Source organism: Sardina pilchardus, chromosome 14 (genome assembly GCF_963854185.1).
Source record: "Sardina pilchardus chromosome 14, fSarPil1.1, whole genome shotgun sequence".
Taxonomy (NCBI): Eukaryota; Metazoa; Chordata; class Actinopteri; order Clupeiformes; family Clupeidae; genus Sardina; species Sardina pilchardus.
In genome coordinates this window covers 12,046,667-12,073,161 of record NC_085007.1, presented here as the reverse complement: position 1 = coordinate 12,073,161, position 26,495 = coordinate 12,046,667, and the positions used below count along the sequence as shown (strand labels likewise).

The window sequence follows — 26,495 nt, the reverse complement described above, 5'->3', positions numbered from 1 at the left end:
TCCTGTGAGGGAAGTATGGACTCTGCATTTATCCCAGTCTGTGAATTAGTGAAACACATACAGCACAAAGTGAGGTGAAGCACACACTAAGGCTGGGATTATACTTGCCGTTAGACCAAACGTAAGCGTATGCGCCCGTGTGCGACCTGCTGTGTCCTGTGTACAGAGTCGCTGCAGCATTACGCACCTTACTGGAGGTCTTCACCAGGGGGAGACTATTAGCCTAATATCAGATGTGGATGTGGCCATGTGCCATTGTTTACTCTCATGATTGCCCCCAGCTTTGATGTCGATAATGCATCTTGCAGTCACTTTGTTTTGGTAATGATCGCCCCCTACTTTCTTGTCAGTATTGCATCTCGCGGACGCGTCGTGTTCGCTTGCGACGACGTGCACGACCGACGCACCAAATGACCGCAAAATACGCGAGACAGCCATGATGCGTACACGAACGCGTTGTCTACAGCAAGTCTAAACGTGCCTTAACCCGGAGCAGTGAAGTACATGCTACAACAGGTTAAGTGCCTTGAACAAGGGCATTTCAGCTGTTTATGTGGGCATGGGAGACTCAAGCAATCCTCCAGCCCACATATATATATAGATATACAGTATATATACAGTACATATGGGGAGAATAAGTATTATAACCCATGCTAAAGTTGACTGAAAAGAGGTATATAAAATCATCTTTTGACAATTGATCTTAATGCTTTAATTAAAAAAATGAGTAAAAATCAAACCGCTAATGACACAAATTTTGGAGAAGAATGTATCGTAAATGAGTAAATGGCCTTCCTTAAATACAGCGGGCATAAGTATTTGACCCCTATGTTAAATTCCCATAGGAGCAGGAACATTTTTTTTATGTTTTTATTTTTAAAGGCCAGCTATTTCATGGATTCAGGATGCATCCTGATAAAGTTCCCTTGGCCTTTGGAGTTAAAATAGACCGACATCATCACATACCCTTCACCATAGAGATTGGCATGGTGTTTTTTCCAGTTAGCCAATAAGCCTGTTTGATGCTCATTGAGCTGAATGCAAATCAATTTGGCAAAAAATAAAATAGCCCCACATCATCACATACCCTTCACTAGAGATTGGCATGGTTTTACAGTAAGGTAGTTAACCTAGCTGGTTTGATTGGCATTGAGCTCAATGAGAATGAAACCGGCTAATAGGCTAACTGAAGCTAAACCATGCCAATCTCATATGGTGAAGGGTATGTGATGATATGGGGCTATTTAACATTTTATGGGAATTTTAACACATTAACACAGGTGTTCCAATACTTATGACACCTGTATTTTAAGCAAAACATGTATTTATTTACAATACATTATTTATTCACAAAGAAAATTGAGGAACACTTCACCGTTTTTTCATATTAAGCTGTGTTATTCCCTTAAAGGAACCGTATGTAGGACTGTGGCCAAAACGAGGACTGCAATTACTTTCAAAATACTGTAGAGCGGTGAATCGCCTCCCCCTCCCCTCTGAGTCACGGTTGCCAGCTAGCTGCAGCAGGAATGTAGGCTGCTAGCTTTCAATGGCAAGTGCTGTTTTCCTCAGCATAAAAACAGAGAAATGAACTCTGATAATGCATTGCTAACATTAGCAATGACTATAGCTGCTTTTATTTCCCAAACAATTCCTTAGCCTACCTTTTCAATTTAATGACCCACCTCCTCCATATGGCCAACATACTTTGCACAAACTTGCATAATTTGTTCAACTGTCATGAAAAGGCTATTTAAAATGTCCATTTACAGTAGCCTACAAGTAAGTTAGCCAAACTGATGAATCTTTACCTGTCCAGGAGCAAATTAACAACACTGACGTCTGTCTTCAAATTCTTCTCCGTTTTCAGCCGTCTCAATCTCCTAAATCCTTGTTTTATTTAGACGTATTTCGGATTCATAACAAGGTCTTTTAGGTTCCATAACGTTAGACATTTTTTTATCTAACACGTTTGTAGCTGCAGCTGTCTATGGTGGTAACTAGCATAGCTGGCAACCCGGATGGCAAAATACTACTGACTTCGTGATTCGTAGATAAGTGTAGGGCGGTGCATCAAACCAAAACACAACATAACAACATCAACATCAGTTGAGGGCTGCAACTTCACTTTTAAATGTAAATATCTTGGCCGGACTACTGTTGTCAGTGATATAAGTATTTGAAATTAGCATGATTTCTGAATGTCTAGTGACATATCAGGGCCATTTTATGATTCATTTAAATACATTTCCTACATACGGTTCCTTTAATTAAGACAACTTGATACATACCTCTCACGTTTCAATGCGTGCACTCACTGGCTCTGGAGCGAGGCGCAACTTTAATAGCATTTATCTAGCCCAATGCATTCATTAGGATCCAAACAGAGATGAAGTTAGAAGCGACCAAACACCTCCATGTTTTCCCTATTAAAATAGAGTTACATGAGTAGTCACACGACCAAGTATGGTGAGACAAAATAAAACGTGGTGCAATTGTAAGCAGGTAAGAGGGATAACTATATTGTGTGGCGTAGTAATATCCTCACTCTTGCACTTTCAGTTTCACTTTGGAGTGAAGATATTACTGTGCAGAGTCTAAGTGCTCCCAATGTTATTCCGCCACACAATATAATGTAGTTATTCCTTTTGCCTGCTTAGAAATGCACCACATTTTATTTTGTCTCACCATACTTGGTCGTGTGACTACTGTACTGTACTGTAACTGTATTTTAATAGGGAAAACATTGAAGTGTTTATCAAAGTTGCGCCGCACGCCAGAGCCAGTGAGTGCACGCATTGAAACGAGAGGTTTGCATCAACTCGTCTTAATTAGGGCAATAACGTAGTTTAATATGAAAAAACAGTGATGTGTTCCTTTAAAGGTTGGATATTTCCTCATTTTTTTTTATTTAAGGCATTAAGATCAATTTCCAAAAGATGATTTTAGATGCCTCTTTATAGTCAACTTTAACATGTATTCAAATACTTATGGAGGACACTATAAATTCAGCTGTATCTTTGTGGCACTCATGTTTGTGTATGCCTGACCCAACCAAATCATTGTTTAAACTATGTTATATTTATGGGTCAAACAAAACAAATTTACAAAGAAGCATCTAAATAGTGTCCCGAAAATATAACAATTCTGTGTTGTTGAAATACAAGAAAGGAGTGAACTGTTAAAACATAAACTTGACATTAAGATTAAGACAGATATACAAAAAAGGCCTTTAATTAAACATGTCAACCGATTAAAAACACATGGACTAATTGCCATGTTTAATTGAAGCCTTTTTCATATATTTTTCCAACATAGTGCCTTTGTTAGTTTCCTTTTTTTTACTTAACTCTCACCCACCTCGAAAGACCACCTGTTTCAAGTTATTTCTCACAGTAGTCCCCGATGGCTCTCTGAGCCATTTTTTCTAACATTAGGAAACACTTCTATAATCTGCAGATGTATATGATTGCCAGTTTGAAAGTTACTAATGTAATAAAATACGTATCACATAAGCCCCATCACTGTATTAGATAAATTAAATTCAGCAACCTTTACACAACTGCTTACTGAAATGGCTCACAAACACTGCCAAATTATGGTGTGCATGCAAGTATATAAATAATGAAAGATATTTCAAAAGACATGAACTTACCCTTTGGAATCGTAAAGCTGTCCCTTTACTTTGGTTGCACACAGGTCCTAGCCAAATTGTAACTATATCACTAAGACTAACCCATACAGGGTAATGTGGGGTGTGTCTGATCCAATTCATTATTCACACACATCTGAACATAGCAGCTTTGGCAGCAACATTTTTACTGTGGCTGCCATATTTATTTCTGACAGCTGCAACAGTTGCAATATCAGTGGCTGGGCCATCAGAATATAAATCTTGGTGAGATGGAATGTTATTACCGTATTAGGCGTAGTGCCATTTTAACTGGGCATGTGTCCACATAGTATGAAGAAACACAGGACAGGGTGGATTTATCCTTTTATGTGCCAACACCTACTAAGAGATTTCCAATAGAAGTGACACAGAGGAGTTTTCAAGTGGGCACCCCCCTTCATAAACGTTTCGTTGATTTACTGTAAGCCCACTGCTAGTGCTTTTTCTCTACAGTACTGTTCATAAAAGTATGATAAAGAATGTTTTGCATTCATCATGAGAATAATACCATAATGATGGTAAAAGTGATAGATCTTTGTATCGTGGATGGATAAAAAAAACGCCTACACAGGCCACATTGCGGCAATTCGTTCAACTCTTTCAGAGACCTTGTGGCGTGTTCCAGTGGTTATTTGGGGGCACGGTAGATTAGCTCACTATAAAAAGAATGAGAAATCATCCTTATTCTCTCTCTCTCTCTCTGGGTAATAAGGGGAACTATAAAGAAAGAGTTTTGGGCATGGGTGGACAATCCCAACTTCAGACTTTTCCTCAGTATGGATATATGGACGGATCTTATTACTACATGTCTTGTGTCATATTTGCAAGGAGGCATGAGAGGCAATATGGCCATTTATTCAGAGATCATTTCTGAGAATTCATCACTTGAGTTATTCATGGAGTCTTGAAGCAGACATTCTATTCTTATGGGAAGGGAGCTACACGCTTTACCACAGCAGATTATGCAGGAGATGCACTCATGCTCTACTAACCTTAAATGCTTCATGTGGATCAAGGGAAATAGAGAATGTCGATACTATTCGGAAACTATGCATTTTTAAGGTTTGAAGAAAGGAAGTATGAAGAAACACAGGACAGGGTGGATTTATCCTTTTATGTGCCAACACCTACTAAGACATTTCCAATAGAAGTGACACAGAGGAGTTTTCAAGTGGGCACCCCCCTTCATAAACGTTTCGTTGATTTAAGCCCACAACGTCTCCAGAGGGCTCAACAGTGACTTCAGGCGTCCCAGAAGCACCCCCCTCTGTGTCACCCCCCTAACTGCTACTTGAGGCCCAGCAGGTGTCCTTTCGCTTCAGCCAAAGCCATTGACTGCTCCTCTCAGCTGCCTCTGACGCCGCTTTGATGGCGTAGGCTTTGGCCTCTGACTCCTACATCCTTGAGCAACCTAGTCGTAGATGACACTACAAAGCCTCTGCAGCCTACTTCCACAGGGCGGACTTCTGCCTTCCAGCCACGTTGTTGGGCTTCTGCAGTTCCATTGGAAAAAGAGACAACACAACACAAAAAGAGACAACACAACACAAAAAGAGAAAACACGGCCCCGAAGTGCACAACACAACACAAAAAGAGACAACACAACACAAAAAGAGACAACACAACACAAAAAGAGAAAACACGGCCCCGAAGTGCACAACACAACGGCAAATCACACAACACAACACAAAAAGAGACAACAGTTCCATTGCCAACAAAAAAAGATTCCAGAGTGCATTTTTAGGAAGGATAATTTATTAAATAATTGATTTGATTTTTTTTTAGCCCAGTTCCTCCGCTATGCGAAGTAGGCCTAGCTCAGAACGCGTGTGGTTGCTATGCAATTGCTAACTCAAAGAACGTGGAATGCCGTCTCTGGTTAAATCAAGCGAAGAATCAACCGTCTCTGGATACATTGGCCGAGTGATTATTAGCTGTGAAGAGTCACCAGTGGTGATATTGCTTAATATCACCACTGATAGAACGCGTCTTGTCTGGATATTGCTAAATCGTTTGACCGGAACTGTTGTATAATCACCAATAACTAATGAGTGAGGTATTCCTGCAAGAAAGGCTAGAAAGGGTTAACATCTTACCCATGGCTGTGAGACAGGGAGCACACATAGCAAGGCATAACGCAGACATCTCAACATGCAAAAAGTAATTTCAGGGTGGTATCATGAAATATAAGGAAGGCCTATGTAGAAATTATGATAATTTAATAAGTAGATTTTGGTAGTTTGGTCATGTCATGTAGTCTTGGCAACTACTAAGTGTACGAGACATTGATACATTTTGTATATAGCTAGATACACTGAACTGATTCATTTACAGTTTTTTACAATCACTTTGCTACTATTTTCAGAATGTTGATGTCATTTTTCACATCTCTAGATACAGAGTTCTAGAGCAAACTCTAGAGCAAAGTGATTGTAAAAAACTGTAGTTTGTAGTTACAAGATAAAAGCCCGCCTACATCGAAAGCAGAATGGTTGATAGGGCGAAACAGGCCAACCAGGTTATTCTCTCTCTTGCATGTGCTTCAGGCACACACACACCACCCTTCTCTCTCTCTCTCTCTCTCTCTCTCTCTCTCGATCTCTCTCTCTCTCCGTCGTGCGCACACTCCACTCAGAGGCGGTTCAGGCCTGATACCACTATGGGGCACTGCTGCTCTAAGTATGTTGAGCTCTGTGATCTGTTGTGAGGAGAAGGGAGGAACCTCTTGTTTTCTTTTTTTAATGGAAGGACACACAAGATGTGTCTGTCTGCTCCGCTGTCCAGGCGAACACACACACACACACACACACACACACACACACACACACACATACATATGTGTAATACACAGTATCTATCTATCTATCTATAAATGCAAGGAATGTCTGTCTGTCTGTCACTGTGTCTGTCTGTTCCACGCATAACTCTCCAACCACTCATCCGACTGCTCTCAAATTTGGTGGGTGCCCAGCAAATAATGTTCTGCTAACTTTAAGTAACATTTGACATGTCAGGATTTTGCGATAATGACTGTAATCTCGTGATGCTGATAGCCTAGGCTATTGACTTTTAATTTCTGCATGTAAACTAGTCTAGGGCTAGACAGTCTGTCTGTCTGTCTGTCTGTCTAGACAGTTTGTCTGTCTGTCTGCCTAGACAGTCTGTCTTTCTAGACACTCTGTCTGTCTGTCTGTCTAGACAGTCAGTCTTTCTAGACACTCTGTCTGTCTTTCTAGACAGTGTGTCTGTCTGTCTAGACTGTCTGTCTGTCTGTCTGTAAGTCTAGACAGTCTGTCTGTCTGTCTGTCTATCTAGACAGTCTGTCTGTTTTTCTGTCTGTCTGTCTAGGCAGTCTGTTTTTCTGTCTGTCTGACTGCACCTACTGATTCTGTTGTCTAATTTGATGGATTTAACCACGATTCGGATTAGGCTACACATTTTAAAAGGCGGAAAATTTTCACCGCAAACGTGCGCTGGCTGTTATATATGCGCTGGCTGTTATGCCACTCTGCGTCTTTCTATGTACATTAATATTAAATCCATTCCACTAACGTTATCAGGAGAATACCGTAACGTTTTATTTTGAGCACTGGTTGTCACTCATTGGATACATATAACAGATATACTAAACTCAAAGGCATGGTAGATTAAGCCCCCGGCCAATTAAACATGACCAAGGAAAAAGTGAACGGGACAACACACAATCCCATGCTACAGTAACCTACCTAAATCATAGAATTTAACATTGAAAGACACTTATCTTTTCTATGACACCAGAAATATTTTCTTTACCTTGTTAGTTTTTTGAACATTCATTTTATGTAATGAAAACATATATCCTTGAATTACTGTATGTGTGACTATTTTCCTAAAACCGAATGAAGCCTAATATATATAAAGTTTATTATTATGAGATAGAAACAAGAAGCCATTTCCTGTGTGTTTGGAGGGTTGAACGGAGACTAGGATTGTCACTGCTGTGCATGATATGTATCCCGCTTAAGGCAATAAGGTTTTGCGTATATTTTTGCAAATGTAATAAACACTGTCACACCTCTTGTCTAAGTTAAGGTGTTAGAGGTCTAGCTAATGTACATTTTGGTGTGAAAGGCCCCAGGTGGCGTAGTCAAGCACTCTAGACTCAAGACCTTTGTCATTTGACTCCCGTAGGTCACACATGGTTTAGGTGAGCAAGTGCAAGACTGAAATAAGCATTGTGATTAGGCCTCATGAAAGCGTAGCGGTGGTTTCTTAAAGGAAATAATCAAGGCAATCTGGCGTAATAATCAAGGCAACTTGCAAACTACTGGCACTACTACTGCTTGTTGTCTATGGGGACTATTTTCAGATGCTGCGTGATATCACTGCGCCCATGGTACGTTTCCAAGTTGCCTTGATTATTACGCCAGATGAGAGTGTAGTTCCATGTCAAATCAGCCTAGAAAAACACCAGGTTTCATTTTCAGTTGGTCTTATTGCACTTTCTAACTTGAGAAGAGACACGTTTTAAATGGGAAAATTACCGGAAATCTTAGTCACTTTTAAAGGTAAACTATGCAAAGTTTTTCAGTTAATCAATTCGTTCTATACTGTTATATATGATTAAATGAGTTATTACCGGTCGAACAGTGTTTTTTTTCGGCCGCCCTAGTGGTCTGTAGCGGTAAAACCACACTTGCAACTTCAGGAGACCTCGGGCACGCACCCATGCTCTACTCCAGGAAGTGTTATGTAAAGTCTCATGAAAAGGCACGGCAGACGACCGATTGAGGAGTTTTGTAAAATATACACGCTAAAGCTGTAGGGGAAGCTCTGCAGAGAAATATACAAGCATAAAACGAGCGAAAACGAAACCGGCGAAACCGGCGATGAAATCGCAAATCCTGCATAGTATACCTTTAAACTTGATGCTAGCGGGCAAGATGCTACTGGTCTAATCCATTTCAATGATCTATGCTAGGTTGAAGCTAAAAGTTGTATCGCCAGACTCACAGAATGGCTGGATGAACGGGAAAAAGGTAAATGTCAATTATTTTGCTTGAGGGGAGGTGAAAAATGAGCGTATTTCCAAAAATGGGGGAATATCCCTTTAAGGGAATAATGTAGTTTAATATTTAAAAACTGTGAAGTGTTCCTTTAAGAGCAGCAGCTAAGATTAGAGGAAACTGTGATTAAGTGGTATCGGTAGGTGGTATTGGGGAATTTTTACGAGTACGAATATATGGGCTCAGTATCGGCCCGATCCCTGATGCCAGTACCGGTATCGGGCCATCCCTAATAAATATTATTATAATTATGGTCACATTATAAGGTGTTAATGGATGAATGTATGCATACAGTAACTCATTAAAACAGTGACCTTCATAGAGAGTGTTACCGCATCGTTCATTATTGGCAAAGTCGGTTTTAGCCTAACAGACCCGTAAAAAAAGTGATTTTATATACAAATAGGGAGGTTGAAACATCTTACAAATTCCAATCACAAGTATTTCTGATTTTGATTAAAAACAATATACTCATATATTCTGAACAGACTTTTATTAGGTTGTAGTTACAGAAAAGCCAAAACCATCAGGATATTAATCCAGATGAGTGACTAGATGGAAGATTCCACAGGATTTACTCTGCAGCTTCCTTGCCCTAAGAAAGAGAAATTCAGAAATTGAATGAAATTGAATATGAAAATTTGATGGCTAATAATATGTTGAAATATGGTAAATTAGATATACCTTTCCAGAATCACGGCTCTTTGCTCTCAACTTGTTGACCTGGGATTCAGCAATGTCAGCACGTTCCTCAGCCTCCTCCAGCTCATGCTGAACCTTCCTGAACTTTGACAGGTGGGAGTTGGATTGCTCCTCCTAAGTATGAGCAAATATTTTTGTTGAGTGTAGAGGCTTCTGTTATGAAGCAAACCAATCATTTTTATGTCTATGAAGATTCATTTATGGTCTAGGTGATAGCAGCTCTTTTAAAAAGTTTACTTTTATAACATTGGACTGAACAGAATTAGAGATACAACATTTTGGTGTTCATCCTTCTGTTACATTCATTACAACTGATGATGGTGACCATATAGGCAACACAAGAAACTACTTACAGCTTCCTCAGCCTGTCTCTTGTAGGATTTGACCTTCAGCTGCAGCTTGTCAACCAGGTCCTGCAATCTGTGAACATTTTTCTTGTCCTCTTCAGTCTGAAAAGAAAAACGATCTGTCAATCGTTGTCTTCCCTGACTTAAATGTAATTAAATAGTGGTTAAAGAAACATTGTACCTGATAGGTGAGCTCCTTCACTCTCCTCTCGTATTTGCGGACTCCCTTGACAGCATCAACACCACGTCGTTGTTCAGTCTCAACCTCACTTTCCAGCTCACGAACCTTTTCATAAGCAAGACTTTTGTTTCAAACAATGTCTTATTACATTCTGAAAAGTTTTCTTCTCACCTAAATTGATTCACTTACCCTGGACTCCAGTTTCTGAAGTTGTTTCTTGCCACCCTTCATAGCCAGATTCTCAGCCTCATCCAGGCGATGCTGCAGATCCTTCACAGTGACCTCCAGGTTCTTCTTCATCCTCTCCAGATGAGAACTGGTATCCTGCTCCTTCTTTAGCTCCTCTGCCATCATGGCAGCCTAAAATAATGGGACATTGTTTTAGATCACACTAGCTACATACAGTATTTAACTCATCATTTACAATACTAAAGTTCAAAACAAAACATTGCTTACATCAGTGATAGCTTTCTTGGCCTTGTCCTCAGCATTTCTAGCCTCCTGGACAATATCATCAACCTCACCTTGGACCTGAACCAAGTCACCCTCAAGCTTCTTCTTGGTGTTAATCAGACTTGTGTTCTAAAATTCACAAACCATATCATGACAATTATGAACTGATAGGTGTACATGTTGAATTCATTCATTTTTTAACACCCTTCTCTCTACCTGAGAGTGCAGGAGGCCAACACGCTCACTAGCATCAACAAGTTCCTGTTCAGCCACTTTGCGGCTTCTCTCTGTCTGCTCCAGGGCAGCTCTGAGCTCCTCAATCTCAGCGATCATCAAGGTGTTCCTGCGCTCCACCATGGCAACCTGTTCCTTCCCATCTTCCTGTCCTCTGACAGCATCATCAAGGTGCAGTTGAGCATCCTAATAAAATAACATGGAAGAATGAAATATGTGTCATAATACACTATTACCCATATAGTAATTATGGTAAGATAAGATCAGATCGGATCTTATTGCATCGGATCGGATTTTATTGCATAACTGACCTTGAGTTGACCCTGCACATTTCTCAGTTGTTTCTGGGACTCAGAAGCCTGGCGGTTAGCATGGCTCAGCTGAATCTCCATCTCATTGAGGTCTCCCTCCATCTTCTTCTTGATTCTCAGGGCATCATTTCTGCTCCTGACCTCAGAGTCCAGAGTACTCTGCATGGAGTCAGTTATCCTCTGGGCGTTCCTCTTGATCTGCTCCATCTCCTCATCCTTCTCTGCAAGCTTCCTGTCAACCTCACCCTTGATCTGGTTGAGTTCAAGTTGGACACGAAGAATCTTGGACTCCTCATGCTCAAGAGTTCCCTAAACAATACATTTAGACTGTTAAAATATATACATCATCATAATTTCTATTTCTCACTTTGTAGAAAAGCCTGTTTGAATTTCTACCTCAGCCTCTTCTAGGGCTGTTTGGATCTCGGACTTCTCAGTCTCAACCGTTTTCTTTGACTTCTCCAGCTCATGGATGCTCTTTCCAGTCTCACCAAGCTGCTCCGTTAGGTCAGAGATCTCCTCTGCAAATTTGCAGTTACATTACAGTAAACATATTATCTAGCACTTTACTGCATTCTATGTACTTTGCTTGTTCTTTAGATAAGTTTAGCTTGTTTTATACATGCTTTTGATTTTGATGTTTATTTTTGTTGTTTGACTAAATTCAAGACTGTAAAAACACTACGTTTTTGCCATGTCAAACCAATGAATTAAATACTTTGTTTTAAAAATATTTTTCATTTGGATATATATTGGGTAATATTGACTCACGTTGCAAATTCTTGCTCTCCCTCTTCATGGTCTCAAGATGGTCAAGAGCCTCCTCATAGGAGTTCTTCATCTTGAACAGCTCAGTGCTGAGAGAACGAGCCTCTTTCTGGGCACCCTCCAGCTCAGCCTGACCCTCCTCATACTTCTGCTTCCATTCTGCCAGGACCTTTTAGAAACAGTTTTTGTTGTGAGGCTTATACTTATTCACCCACATTCCACATGTGAATGATGTTTTGGAGGTATTACCTTGTCAAAGTTTCTTTGCTTCTTGTCAAGGTTGGCAGCTAGACCATTGGCTCTCTCCACATCAATCATGAGGTCCTCAACCTCACCCTGGAGTCTCTGCTTGGTCTTATCAAGAGAGGCACATTTTGAGTTGACAGCCTCGATTTGCTCCTCAGCCTCCTGGAGACGCTGGGCTAGCTTTTTCCTGAAGGAAAAAGCATCAGATTGATCAAAAAACATGATATTTCAGAATATTTTGGTCGACAACATCCATATCCAAATTGCATTTTTCCATCTGTAGCACATACTTGGACTCTTCAAGCTCCTCAGTGCGCTGGATGGCATCAGTTTCATACTTGCTCCTCCACTGAGCAACCTCACTGTTGGCCTTGGACATGCCACGTTGAAGCTCAGCCTTTGCTTCCTGTTCCTCCTCAAACTGCTCTCTCAGAAGGTCACAGTCGTGGCGAGCTGACTGAACAGCATGGGCCAGGGCATTCTTGGCCTGTTTGTTAACAATCAAGGATTTTCATTAAAGCATTTCCCCAAATGTGATTTATGCAATCCGATTCTTTCATTTCATGCATAGGTATAAGTACCTTGACTTCCTCTTCATTCAGTCTCTTGAGCTCCTCAACTTGCTGAGTGAAGGCCTGCTTGCTTCTGGTCAGCTGAGACACAAGAGCATCTTTCTCCTCCACCTGGCGGGCAAGCTCACCACTTTCAGTCTGAAGTCTTGCTCTCTGAGCGCTGATGTCATTGAGCTGTCGGACACCCTCATCACTCTTGGCTTTGAGTTCACTGAATTGGTCTTCAAGGGTGCGGCACATCTTCTCCAGATTTGTCTGTTTATGATAATGTCCGTTTGTAGCAAAAAGTTCATTAAATTATTGTAAGTTGATTTGTTTACAAGATAGCCTGAGGGTTAACGTCTCACTAACCTTAGATTTAGCAACAGCCTCCATATTGCTGGAGAGATCATCAATCTCCATCTTGTATTCACTCTTCTCCTTCTCAAGCTTCTGCTTGACACGTTGGAGGTTGTCAATCTGCTCTCCCAGCTCAGCCACGCTGTCAGCCTGCTTCTTGCGGAGAGCTGATGCAGTGGCTTCATGCTGCAGGGTGGACTCTTCAAGGTCACGACGCAGCTTCTGGAACTCAGCCTCACGCTTTTTGCTCATCTCAATTTGAGCAGCAGTAGCACCACCAGCTTCCTCAAGCCTCTCACTTATCTCTTCAAGTTCCCTGGAGAGATCAGCCCTCTGCTTCTCAACCTTGGCACGAGCTGCACGCTCAGATTCAATCTCTTCCTCCAGTTCCTCAATGCGGGCCTTTTGCAAAACAAATGTTATATTAGTAAGACAAAAGACGGCAAAAATGTTCAGAGTTTGATTTGGTGAAGAATAATCAAACCTGGAGCTCCTTGATCTTCTTCTGCAGCTGAGCACCAAGTGATTGTTCATCTTCAATCTTACTCAGAAGTTGACTTGTTTCGAAGTCCTTCCTGATTAAAATAGATTAAAGATCAGGAAAGGAAAAATAATTTCTGAAGTTGGCTGCATACATGGGAATTGAACAGTGATGTGTTTTAATAGATAATGTCTTACTTCTTTATCTTCTCTTCAGACTGCTGCTTGTCATTCTCCAGATCCATGATGGACTCCTGGGCCAGCTTCAGGTCACCTTCAAGCTTTCTCTTGGCTCTCTCAAGGTCCATACGGAGCTTCTTTTCTTGCTCCAGGGAACCCTCAAGCTGTCAATTTCAAGTGTGGGGTGAGTATATAGTAAAAGATCACATTTCAGTGTGAGAAGTTGTCAAATGTTGATTATTTTTGACTGATTGAATGAAGGATTTTTTCACTTACATCATCCACTTGTTGTTCAAGCTTAGTCTTGGATTTGGTCAGAGTGTTGACTTTGTCTTCCTCTGCCTGAAGATCATCAAGAGTCTGCTGGTGGGCCTCTTGGAGGGCTTTCTTCTCCTTGGTCAGCTTAGCAAGGGACTCATCCTGAGAGGCCATCTCCTCAGTTAGGTTTTTTACCTGCAAATAGGAATTACATTAGTAAACAGTGTAATTTAGATACTGTTTTTTTGACAGACTACATTGAATAGACTTTTACAAATCCCAACCTTGTTCTCAGTGGCATGTTTCTCCTTCTCCACTTTAGCCAAGGTCAGCTCCAGATCATCAATGTCTTTCTTGAGCTCAGAGCACTCATCCTCCAGTTTCCTCTTCTTGGCAGTCAGCTCAGCATTGATTTCCTCTTCATCCTCCAGTCTCTCGGTTGTCTCTTTGAGCTTGGCCTCGAGCTGAATCTTACTTTTGATAAGACCCTCACACCTCTCCTCAGCATCATTGAGACCTTCACTTCCCTATTGTAAATATAAGATGAAGACATGACATCTAATTTGTATTGAAAACACAGTGCTGATACTAGGTAGTGGTATGATTGTGAATATATGATTGTGAAATGGTACAGTAGACACATACAGATGCCACTTGCAGTGCCAGGTCATTCCTTTCTTGCACCAGGGAAACCATTTTCTCCTCTAGCTCCTTCTTCTTCGCTGTTGCCTTTGCAAAGTCCACTTTGATTTTTTCATAGTTCTCCTTCAAGCTGGCCAGCTCCTTCTCAGTTTCAGCACTCTTCAGCAAAGGTTTGATCTTGTAGTAAACCTTCATCCAAGGCCAAGTCTTGACATTCATGAATGACCGAATATTGTACTGGATGGTGTAGATAGCCTCCCTACACAAAAAGGGTGATGAAGCATGTCCTTATTCTATACAGAATTACATACCCATCTTATTTAAGCAATAAGCCCCGAGAGGCCGTGGATTATACTGTATATTAGAACAGCTAAGGGGTGTTTTTAGGCACGACGTGGAGTGCCTTTAAACCCCCTTAGCTGTTTTAATTTACAGTATAAACCACGGAGTCGAGTGGCTTATTGCTTTTCTAAAATGGTTAGTACGTTGATCTAGCAAGAGTTCATGAAACAAAGGTACAGCAACGAAAAATGCATTAATAGATAATCATTCTTCCGCCAAGAAATATATTCCGTCCATATGAATGGTTTCCATGCAACAGCGAGATGCAGCTACTCTAACTTTTGTGCAAATTGTGGTAGCGCATTATTATAGAACGAAATGCGGTCAAGGTGTGTGGTTATGCTGGAATAAATAACGGTATCGAATGCAATTCAGCCAATTATTAGAGATGCACCGATCGATCCGCCGCCGATCGGAATCGGCCGATTTTCACGTGATCGGCCACGACCGGCGACCGGCCGGTCAGTCTGAGACATGCCGATTTTATGCCGGTCAAATGCACTCACACGTACTTGTAACAACATCACACTCACACAGCTGAGTTTGCAAAGTTTGATTAAGCTAGGCCAACAGTCAGGGCTGGATAAAGCGCTAATACTGAGTTTTTCTATGCAGCGAACGCTGTGCTTTGCCATATTGCGTGGAATTTACTATACTAAGCTGTCACTTCAGGTTACAGCACTCATCAAAGCCCGTCCTTGTCGTGTGCCCACAGCTGAACCACAAGCGCTATCAATAAGCAGCGACATAGCCTTTACTCAACTTAAGGCGAGACACGGCAGGAATAAACATAGTTTTGCTTCGGTTTGCCAACATGTATTCTTTCACACTACTACAACAACTAAGTCCGATTTACACATTTAGAGGTTTATTTCATTACCTTTTGTCCGATCACGCCTGTATATTTCTTCTAAATTCGCCAAAAGTTAGCATTCTAACGTGTCATAAACTACCGCGACCGTGATACAAAACATATCATGCGTGGTGTCGTTGGAAAGCTGTGTTTCTCCTGCATGACGTTATGCCATCCAAATATGGACACTTCCTTAGTATCCGCAAGCAATCGCGAAAGTTCAAAGAAGAGTGTGGACTGAGAATGTATGTCATTTGCTGTGTTTCAAGGCTTCTCAAAATTAGTTTTTTTTTGTTGTCATTTTCCAACATCTCAGCCTATGTAGCACTAACTTCAGTTATCAGTATTCTGAAGATATTTACAGTTGGATATTGCATATGGATGTGAGAAGAAAAGAAATAGTGTTCCTAGTGCATTTCTACATGTGTGAAATGAATGTCCCACACTGGGATTACTGCAGCTGAAGAAGACTTGAAGAAGAACTGTCTATTCACATTTTTCTACCAGCCATTGATAAGTTGATTACATTTCTAAGATGTTGTATTAAAGAAAATATAGGCTAGAAAATAACTCTTTGTTTGTGCTGTAAAGTGGTTAGAAGAAATTAAATCGGAATCGGCTAAAATCGGTATCGGCCGGTCAAACTCGATGAAAAATCGGAAATCGGCCAAAAAATTGCAATCGGTGCATCTCTACCAATTATAATCAAGGACCAGAACTATCCCTTTTAGAAGTAATAATAATCATCATTACATAATGGGTAAAAAGTAGGAATGTGACCATATACATCTCACAATAAGATAGTACCTCGGTAACAAGTCCATGACACGATATTCATTGCAATATTGTAAGGATGTAACAATATCAATCTCTCCCTACAATAATACTTTAAGTCAACAGTTAGATACAGTATGTATCGCAATCATTCTTAAAAGTAAAGTTAAGACTTGGAAAAGAAACACATTTACTACCAGATCACCACAGCACTGTGGGGGGTAGTGGACAACCAATTTGAATACATGCCAAAAGCATGGCAAGAAGAACACTAACTTACATTAAATGCTGTTAGGCCTTAATAGGTCATTAGGTGACATAATATGGATGCTGAGTTGGAATCTTGGTATTAATATGAAAAAAAGCTAAGACATCAATAGTCTACATTAGGCAAATAGTGCGTTCAAGTTCTCCAACAATTCAAACTCTCTCTTATTGTTGTTTGCGGTGCATTGTTGCGTATAAAATGTCTGTGTGTAGCACATTATCAATTTAGAGCAGTGGTTCTCAAACTTTTTCTATCATTCATTCCCCTCTTTGACCTGGCAAATACTATACTTTTTTCACATTTTGGTTAGCCTACATTTCCTGTCTCAGTCCGCTGGATCAGATGTTATTTTAATTCATGTCAGCCTGTTTATGACTTGACACTGTTTATGTTTGTGGCTACTTTGTTTTGAATCCATGATCTTCCTTGTCAAAAAAGAAAGGCATTATTAAAGATAGGCAAAAAATAACAAATTTCCTCCTGCAACTCACGCCTGACCTGTCAAGTCTCTATGCCACACAAGTGAGGCCCACCCCACACTTTGATTTAAAGGGATACAGAGGCTGACTATAGAGTTAATACTACTCATACTATAGCAGTCTTTCAGACTTCTGTGTTCTTTTGATACACATTTACCTCCTTTCCATCATCTTCACAAACTCCCTCCTCATCAGGTATGCACGGCAGAGAGCCTGAGTCATTGTGACCAGGTTAGCCAGTTTCTCATCTCGCAACTCCTCAAGGGTACCCAACAGACCAGCTTTGAAGAACACCTGAAGAGAGAAAAATATAACAATAATAAGGAAAATATCAGGATGAATCTGACACAGAAAAATCGTGCTCTAGATTGCATGGAATCTACCTTTGTGTGTCCAAACTTGTACTGTGTGTGATCAACATCAATGGATCCCAAGAGCTTCTCAGCAGCCTTCTTGTTATCAATGAACTGACCATCAGGGATGACACTGGCATTCAGCACTTTGTATCTGAATGAAATAAATTAATGTCAATTTAAAGCATTACCTTTTCCTCTCTAAACACAATATTGAATATATGTAATACTTCAATGGCTTTCTCAGTTCACCTCTGCTTGAAGTCACCGTAGAGGATTCTGCTTGGGAAACCCTTTCTGCAGATTCTGATACCCTCTAGCACACCATTGCACCTGAGCTGATGGATGACCAGGAAGTTTTGCATATAACCTGCATGTCAAATACAACTCATGAGATCTCATATTCTCAATGTGATAAATAATACCAATATATTCATTGGTTACCAAACACCCTTTACCTGGTTTCTTAATTTCATTTGGAATCAGACAACGCACAAAGTGAGGATGGGTGCTCCTCAAGTTGGTCATCAGTTTGCCCAAGTTCTCCTGTTGAGATAAAAATGCAATCAAAACATCCCCTCACCTCTCTTTAGGATCATTCATTTGTTTATTATTGGTTTAATGTACATACCCTGAACTGTGATGACACAGTCTGCATGGAGCCACCCTTCTTCTTCTTCTTACCACCACCACTTTGATCTGGTGACACACAAATTATGGATTCAGTAAGTGAGTTACATATAGAAATCTATCTTTGGGATATTTTTATATTAGATTTGTTTACCCTCAACAACAGGTGGGTACAAGACAGGCAGGAGTTTTACTCCCGACTTCTGGTACAGCTGCACAACAGAATCGTTCAGTGGATCCTTGTTCTTGTCCAGCCATCCACCAACATTGTAGTCCACAGTGCCGGCATAGTGAACCAGAGAGAAGTGGGCCTCAGCCTTGCCTTTTTTGGGCTTTGGCTTCTCAAAGGCCTTAGTCTTGCCAAGATGTTGGTCATACAACTTGTTCTTGAAAGTGGTGTCAGATGCCTTGGGGAACATGCACTCCTCTTCAAGGATGGCAAAGATTCCCATAGGCTGTTGGAAAAAAAAATCTTATTTTTAAAAGTTGGTATAAAACAACAGAAACCTAGCACTTAGCTCATTTGACTGATTGAAACTGACCTTCTCAATGAGCTCAATGCAAGCAGCTAAATCCATGCCGAAGTCAATGAACTCCCATTCAATGCCCTCTTTCTTGTACTCCTCTTGCTCCAGAACGAACATGTGGTGGTTGAAGAACTGTTGCAGTTTCTCATTGGTGAAGTTGATGCACAGCTGCTCCATGCTGTTGAACTATGTAGGAGAAATGTCATACATAATTGGAGAATATTACAACATGAGTCACTAGAAATAAATAGTTGGTGAACAACTATTGAATTGGTGAATAACACTCACATCGAAAATCTCAAAGCCAGCAATATCCAGCACACCGATAAAGAACTGGCTTGACTGTTTAGTGTCCAACATCTGGTTGATACGGATGACCATCCACAAGAACATCCTCTCATAGATGGACTTGGACAAGGCTGAAACTGAGTTATTGACCTGAAACAGAATATTCAAACAACGGTCATGCTATATTCAAACCTAAAACTAAAATGCTTATATGATAAAAACAGGTAATTTCACTATCAGCAATTCTGTCCAAACTCTGCCAAGTGGTTTGTGATCTCGTGAAGCTCTTAGTGACTAGAATAATACCTGTGGCACAGTCTGACCCTTGGTGACAAACTCATTTCCAACTTTCACTCTTGGGTAGCACAAAGCTTTCAGCATGTCAGCGGAGTTCAGGCCCAGAAGGTAAGCGACTTTGTCAGCATCTAAAAAAAGTGCCAAAGTGTAGCATTTTGACATTTGTAGCAACCAATTTCATACTCCACACTCCAAACAAATTCAGGACAACTTATGAAACAAGTTTGTTCACCTAAATCTCCTCTCCCTAAATCAGAACATTTGTCTAAGATAGACAAGTCTCACAAAAATGAAGGTATCAGAGTGACCATTGTTTTATAAATGTTTGTCTTTAAATGAAGATAGATAGTTTCTTAATCCAGAAGGAAATTTAGAATATGAATATACATGAATATCCATGTTGATATAATCACATGGCGGTATTTCATTTTTGGGCATGGTGTACAGTAGCAGTGACAATGGTTCTGCTTGAGAATCAGTCAAAAATGAATGAGTGAATGGATAAATAAATAAGAGTAGTGTACCCTTTAGTTATTACTAGAAGTGACTGGTCCATTAGTGTAACTTACCCTCAGTGCCATCAGGCTCAGCCTGCTCCTCACGCTGCTTTTGCTTGAATTTCATGTTGCCATGATGTAGCACAGCACCAGTCAGCTTGTAAATGGTCACTTTCTCCTCTCCGCTGAAACCCAGGATATCAATGGCATCCTGAAATGATAAATTGTTTGATTATTTGGAGCTTTTTCAAGAAATCAAAGGGGGAAAATACTTATGTGGAAGACTTACATCTGTGGCATCCAGTTCCTCTTTGTCATCAATGCTGGCCACAGTAATCTGACCCTGACTGCACATTGGGAAGTCATAGGGGTTGGTTGTGATGAGGGACATTTCTGTAGGGGTCAAATTATATTATGAATTCAGAATGACATGTATTGATTTTTGAATGTTGGTTGAAAATATTAACCTTACCTATGAGCTCAGGCTTGTGGTTAGTCATCATCTGGTAGAAGATGTGGTAGCCTCTCTCATCAGGAAGCTGGAATGTCACTCTAGACTTCTCCAGTAGATCTTGTTACGCAGGAAAGGATGCATTTTCATTTGATACATTTAAGGCAATAATTCAATATTTCTTTAAACAGATGAATTATTTCATTATACTTACAAGTCTCGATATCAGCCCTAGCCAGTTTCCCAGATGTGCCAAAGTGAATTCTGATGAATTTACCCTGTTTGAGATTACATTTTGAAATGACATGTGTTTGTTTAGCTGAAGCTGTTAACCAATGCAGGTTACAAGTTACAAATGAGGAAACTATTAAAGTATTAAAAAAATATTAAAATATTCAGTAATAGACCTAAGAGTAAAAGTGAATACTGCCTTTACTGATACAAAAAGTTAAATATGATAGTGTAGAGTAGAAAGTAGAAAACCAGAGAATGGTTAAAAAAAATACTATTAGATATAAAATAAAGTTTTAGTGTGTTTTGTTAAAAGAAAAGCTCTAAGATGTTCATTCTGTCTAAAAACAACAAAATAGAGGTAGGCGTTTTGATAAGAGACTAAACTTACGAAACGTGAAGAGTTGTCATTCCTCACAGTCTTAGCATTACCATAAGACTCCAGCAGTGGGTTGGCAGCAATAATCTGGTCTTCAAGAGAGCCCTGCAAGTCCATAGATATATTGTTATTGAAGTTCATGTCTGGTGCTATATGATAATTAGCCTATAAATATGCAAGGGGCCCCTGCCTTTATTTTTCCCTGAGCTGGTGGAGCATCTGCTGCTGCTCCCTTCTTCCCACCAGACACTGCAATTGTTGCAAAGTACTGGATGACACGCTTGGTGTTTACAGTCTTGCCAGCACCAGATTCTCCGCTGTATTGAACAGAAGATATTGCAATATTTGTAATTTACAATTACAAAGTGTACCAGAAGAGTATACTGTATAAGCTATGCAAAGTTTAGCCCTTTATTAAAACCTGTAAAAAGTTATAAGGGATACTTTGACACGTACGTGATCAGGACAGACTGATTCTCCCTGTCTGTGGGGCAAAATAGAGATGTACATGAATATATCAAATAGGTAATGTATTTTTCAGTGTTGGCTTTAAAATTGAAAGCATACCTTGGAGCATGAACTGATAGGCATTGTCAGAGACAGAGAAGATGTGGGGTGGGGCTTCCACGCGCTTCTTGCCTCTGTAGGCATTCACCACTTCTTCGTCGTATACTGGGAGCCACTTGTAGGGGTTCACAGTGACACAGAAAAGTCCAGAATAGGTCTAGAAAGAGATAAAGAAGACTGGTTTCTCAGCTTTTTATTTTTGGGGTACTAGCAGCGAAGCTGCAGAACCCCATTGTTTTTGTTAGTATTCTTCCTATTATTATTGGGGGTCTAGCAGCAAAGGTACAGAACCCCATTGTTTTTGTTAGTATTCTTCCTATTATTATTAGGGGTCCGAGCAGCACAGCTGCGGGAACCCTATTGTTTCTGTGCTGTTCAATTTCTCCCCAAATTCTGAATTTCGCCCGGCAGCTCAGGCTGGATACCAGCAGGTCTAGTTTGCATTGCCAGAATCTTTGGCTCCAATCAGAAATGGCCATACTCTAGTCCTGGCACGCTATTGGCCGGTGACGTGACGATACCAAAACTTAAGCAGCAACGAAACAAAAGCAGTAGCCTATGTCGCTTCTGTTTTGGAAGATGATAAAGGCACGTTTTCTTTGAAAACAGAACAAAAACTTGACCCGGAACAGTTCATACAGCAGAAGGACGTGTTTGCGATTCTACCGACCGGCTTTGGTAGGCTAAAAGTTTAATTTACCAACTAGCTCCGCTCGTACAGAGTCATTTGAACGATGCACATTGATCACGCCTCTTTTGCAGTAGAATCAAAGGGCATCTTCCCCAGACTAATGTTCAATCTTAAAAGATTGAGCTTAGCATGGTGAAAACCAGACTAACCAATACCCCCATAACCCAAAATTGTGTACTGCATCCAAAGGTGGAGCTATTGTAAAAAAAAAGTGAATCCATACCAGATTGACCTTGACCCTAAATTCTTTCACCATATTAGTCTCTAAACTCGTGTCCGAGTAAGAACACATCGCGCACCCATACTAGAGGTTTATCCAGGCTTTGCCACGACGATTTCTGGATCATATTCCTATATTTTGCACAAGATTGACAACAATAATGTGAATGCTTACTCGAGGAAAATCAAAGTAGCCTATGCAGTCAGACAGGGAAATTTATTCAATTCGCACTAAGCTATTCACGCAAATCATCTTGTCCCATTTGTATTTTGTTTTACTGAAAACTGTCGGAAATATGTGAAAACACCCGGAAAATGTTTTAGGCATGGACTTATGCGTGAAGCCGACCCCATTCCTCGCAGATTTCGAGGAAGGAAAGCTCTTCTAAATCTGAAATGTTTGATAAGCAAGTGAATAATCATGTATGGAAGTAAATATAGGCACTATCTCTATACGTTTCACATTAGGCTATACCTGATTCTTGATATCCTCTGATAAGACTAATTGCAGATATAGGCTGTTGCATAGTTTGGTACTATTAACGCATGTTGCATGGCCATTTATCTAGAAACATATGCCTACTTCGAAGTGCTATTTTTAGTAGCCCACATTTCACAATATGCTGTGCAAATAAGGGCCTTGATTCGTGATCAACTAATGTTGTGCTGCATTGCCTCTACGTGTCGCCAACGGAAATTTGCTCTGATTTTCACGAAACTTGGTACAGATGATCTTCAGACCAAGCCTGACTGAAAATTCCTATAGGCATTTCGATATTCATAAACGTTCACTCAATACAGCCAATCAAATTTGATGGCAAAGCCGCCATACAGGAAGTGAGCTCATATCTCAGCAATGCTTTGATGTATGAGGTCCAAACTTGGTACATGGACTTGGTACCTGATTGTGAGGACACACTAGGAAATTATCATTATTTGGCATCCATCGGGGGCACTGTGATACAGGAAGTGACCTGATATGAAGGCCAAACTTGGTACGGGGACATGGTAGCTGATTGTGAGGATGCATCATTTGGACTCTAGGGGCGGTGTAAGACAGGAAGTGACCTGATATCTCAGCAATGTTTTGATGAAGTCCAAATTTGGAACAAAGGATTGGTACCTGATTGTGAGGGCATGCAAGGGATGAGGCATAATTTGACCTCTAGGGGCGCTGTAATAAAGGAAGTTAGTACATATCTCAACAATGTTTTGATGTACGAAGGCCAAACTTGGTACAGGACTTGGTTCCTAATTGTGAGGATGTGCCAGGAAAGTGTCAAAAGTCATTTAGCCTCTAGGGGTGCTGTAATAAAGGAAGTAAGCTGATATCTCAGCCATTCTTTGTCCAGTTGCCATGAAAGTGGCTTTGAGTGCTTGCTCATGCCATGGCATTTCTGCGATTGTACTGTTAGACCCCCACATTGCTGCTTACAGCTATGTTTTTTCTTTTCCTAATTTGGTCAAAAGTGTAATGCTTACGTAGATCATCCATGCTGCATAACGCTCTTTGAGGTTATACAGGACAGAGGCTTCATTGAGGTGGGTCATCATGGCCATGTCCTCAATTTTGTCGAACTTAGGAGGATTCATGGGGAAGACTTCATCTTCCTTCACTGTCCTTTCCTAAAACCAATGTAGAAAACAGCTTTAACAAAGAGATGTATTCAAGAAGCTTTCTATGAAAATGTCATTGTATTACCAGAATCATTTTAACAGCCTTTCCAAAGTACCTCCTTGGTTTCAAGCGTTTCAACAGTGGCTTTGCCACCTTCCTTCTTTTTGATTGTACCCTTGATGTACAAGTCCTCTTTGTCAACCACATAGCAAGCAGTCTTTGCATCAAAGGGCTTGGTTTGGGCCTCAAGTCTCTCCTTCTCAGGCTTGCGAAGGTAGATGGCGGCTTTGCCGAACGCGGCCATTTCACCGTCTCCCATGGTTGCTGGTTACTGCATTAATCATAATTAATAATCATGAAGAACAGTGACAACATATTTTTTTTTTTAGATAATCAGACATTCGGGTACAAAACCACAGTTGTTTTGATATCTAAATAATAATGGAACCAATTTGTTTACTGCATTACTGTATACTGAAAACTAATGTCATCCCCAATCATACTGAAATAACCATTGAATATACACACATTTTCAAAACACACCATACAAAATACAGAAATGATTTATTGACCCTGTGCTGCATGAATTATGACAACCTGTGTCAGGATTGTTTTCCTGTAGTTTTTTTTTAAATTTTGCTTCATATATGTTTCAAAATGTTGTTAACATCTCCACTCTATGTGCGTTTAAACAGTCAAATAAGAAAATATGAAAATTAATTTTATATGAAAACTATAGAACTGTGTTTTATATAGTTAAACATTGCCATAATATTCCGGCAACAGAATACTGTAGGTGTGTCTATTATTGTGTCTATAAACAGTCATTTTAAAATTTAAGTCAGTGTAACAGTTAATGAAATAAGATGAAAATGGGCAAAGCAACGCTACAAACAGACATACTTGGATTTGCAAAATGGAACTAATCACAAAAAAAAATATTTTAAAAAACCTAATCAATTTCGAAGGACAATGTCATTTTTAAGGAAGATTATTAACCATTCTTCTATTACACTCATTTAGACCACTTAGATGAGAGGCGTTGGACTACTGAAACAGAAATGAAAAATGTAATGTTTTTGCTCAGAACAACATCATATTTCTTTTATAACGACATAGTCCTAGAATGAGAGAATTGTCCCAATTGAGCTCAACATGTTTGGACTTTTTGGGTAACTTGATTTTTGGTGTTACAATTACAGTACAGCTGCTCACCACTGGGAAGCCCATGGTGTTAAGCAGTAGTGAAGTAGCTACTGAAGTGGCTGATGTGCAGTTGCACTAACCTGGAAATCCTTACCCAGATTTATGGTCTGGCTATGACTAATATCTGTCGTCATCTATTTAGCTCGCCTCTGGCCCGCCTATATCAGATACACTGATGTGATGATCAGCTCCAAAGACATGGGTAATGAGCATACTGATTGCCAGAGTGACTGAGCAAATCCAAACTGTGCTCTCGCGAGAATCTGGATTTCCAGGATACAGTTACAACACTGCAACCCATGCATTTAGAGAAAAATGGCTTTTGAGTAGCTGTCTTATTGACCACTATGTGGCATTAATTGACTCTGATGATAATGTAACTTTTTCAAGTTTTCCATTTCCCTGTTAAAGCTTTAAAGGCAGAAAGATATCAATGAATTACAGTGGAGGGTGGGGATGTTTAAATGTAACTTTCCGTTCAATATTCGTGAAGACACTAGAGTCAAAGGCTAACTAGTGAAATTAGGCAATTAATGGTTTAAGTATATTGGACATTGTCTGCAAAGATTGCATACTGTATGTTAAGTAAGACTGTGAAAGGAACTACACCTTAGTAGCAATAACCTGTAAATTCCCCTCAAAATATTTTATTTACCAGAATGCAAGCAGCTTGTTTTAATCGTTGAGCTGTTGATAAATCCGTTGTATGCTACCTTACCTTTCCTTCCCAAACGCAGATGAAATTTCCACAGATGTTTAAAGTATCTAAAAATGATAAAACATACAAAAACAAGTATTTAAGTATAGCCTAACAATAAATGTGATGCAGTAATCTTAAGCTTATTAGTTTCAATAGAGATGAAGAGATGCAGTTTGCCATGACACATTCTCTAATAGGAGCCACCTCCTCTCTGTGTCAGTGTCTGTGAATGACTTACTGTGCACTGGAACCCCCTGTCCTCTTCTGCAGCCCTCCCATACTCCCAGCAGGTCCTTTTATTGACCTTTTCTGTCAACGAAGCAGAACTCAAATAAGGCAAGATGTGTTTGATTTATGTGTCTGGATCTATTTAAACATTACTTCAACCTCACTGTCGCTTAAAAGGGCAAAATAGATGGTTTACCTCACAATTTGGGCCATTATTAAAATGTGATATTTAGAGATGTCCATTATGATAAAAATAATAATAATAATATTATAATAATAATAAAAGGAATACAAAGTTAATGGAAGGGGTATATTGAGCAATGTTGCCAATGAATATATATTTTTACTATCAACATAGAATAGTTCAGTTGGCATATACTTTGATGCCAATGCTATACAAATGCAAACTGTTATCTTATATCATAATTATTGTTCAATGTCTCCCACATGTCTGTTGTCTGTTTTG

At 40.0% G+C, this 26,495-nt stretch overlaps 1 protein-coding gene across 1 annotated transcript; it reads right to left on the bottom strand.

Moving 5' to 3' along the window:
• Positions 1–9,194: 9,194 nt before the first annotated feature.
• LOC134100438 (myosin heavy chain, fast skeletal muscle-like) lies at positions 9,195–26,072 on the bottom strand. The gene is made up of 40 exons (XM_062553632.1): positions 26,040–26,072; positions 25,820–25,866; positions 24,011–24,226; positions 23,760–23,903; positions 21,368–21,524; positions 21,257–21,284; positions 20,991–21,117; positions 20,813–20,905; positions 20,405–20,468; positions 20,212–20,310; positions 20,029–20,132; positions 19,812–19,950; positions 19,252–19,370; positions 18,946–19,095; positions 18,673–18,843; positions 18,285–18,585; positions 18,132–18,199; positions 17,959–18,046; positions 17,753–17,870; positions 17,531–17,654; positions 17,305–17,441; positions 14,435–14,690; positions 14,074–14,316; positions 13,808–13,984; positions 13,550–13,695; positions 13,356–13,446; positions 12,884–13,273; positions 12,542–12,787; positions 12,251–12,447; positions 11,964–12,147; positions 11,718–11,883; positions 11,343–11,467; positions 10,947–11,255; positions 10,618–10,821; positions 10,405–10,530; positions 10,138–10,308; positions 9,949–10,053; positions 9,774–9,869; positions 9,403–9,534; positions 9,195–9,313 (listed from the first exon to the last, which is right to left on the bottom strand). Exons 3-40 carry the CDS (start codon positions 24,212–24,214, stop codon positions 9,293–9,295), a joined length of 5,820 nt encoding a protein of 1,939 aa, XP_062409616.1. The 5' UTR covers positions 24,215–24,226; positions 25,820–25,866; positions 26,040–26,072; the 3' UTR covers positions 9,195–9,292.
• Between the last annotated feature and the right edge of the window lie 423 nt (positions 26,073–26,495).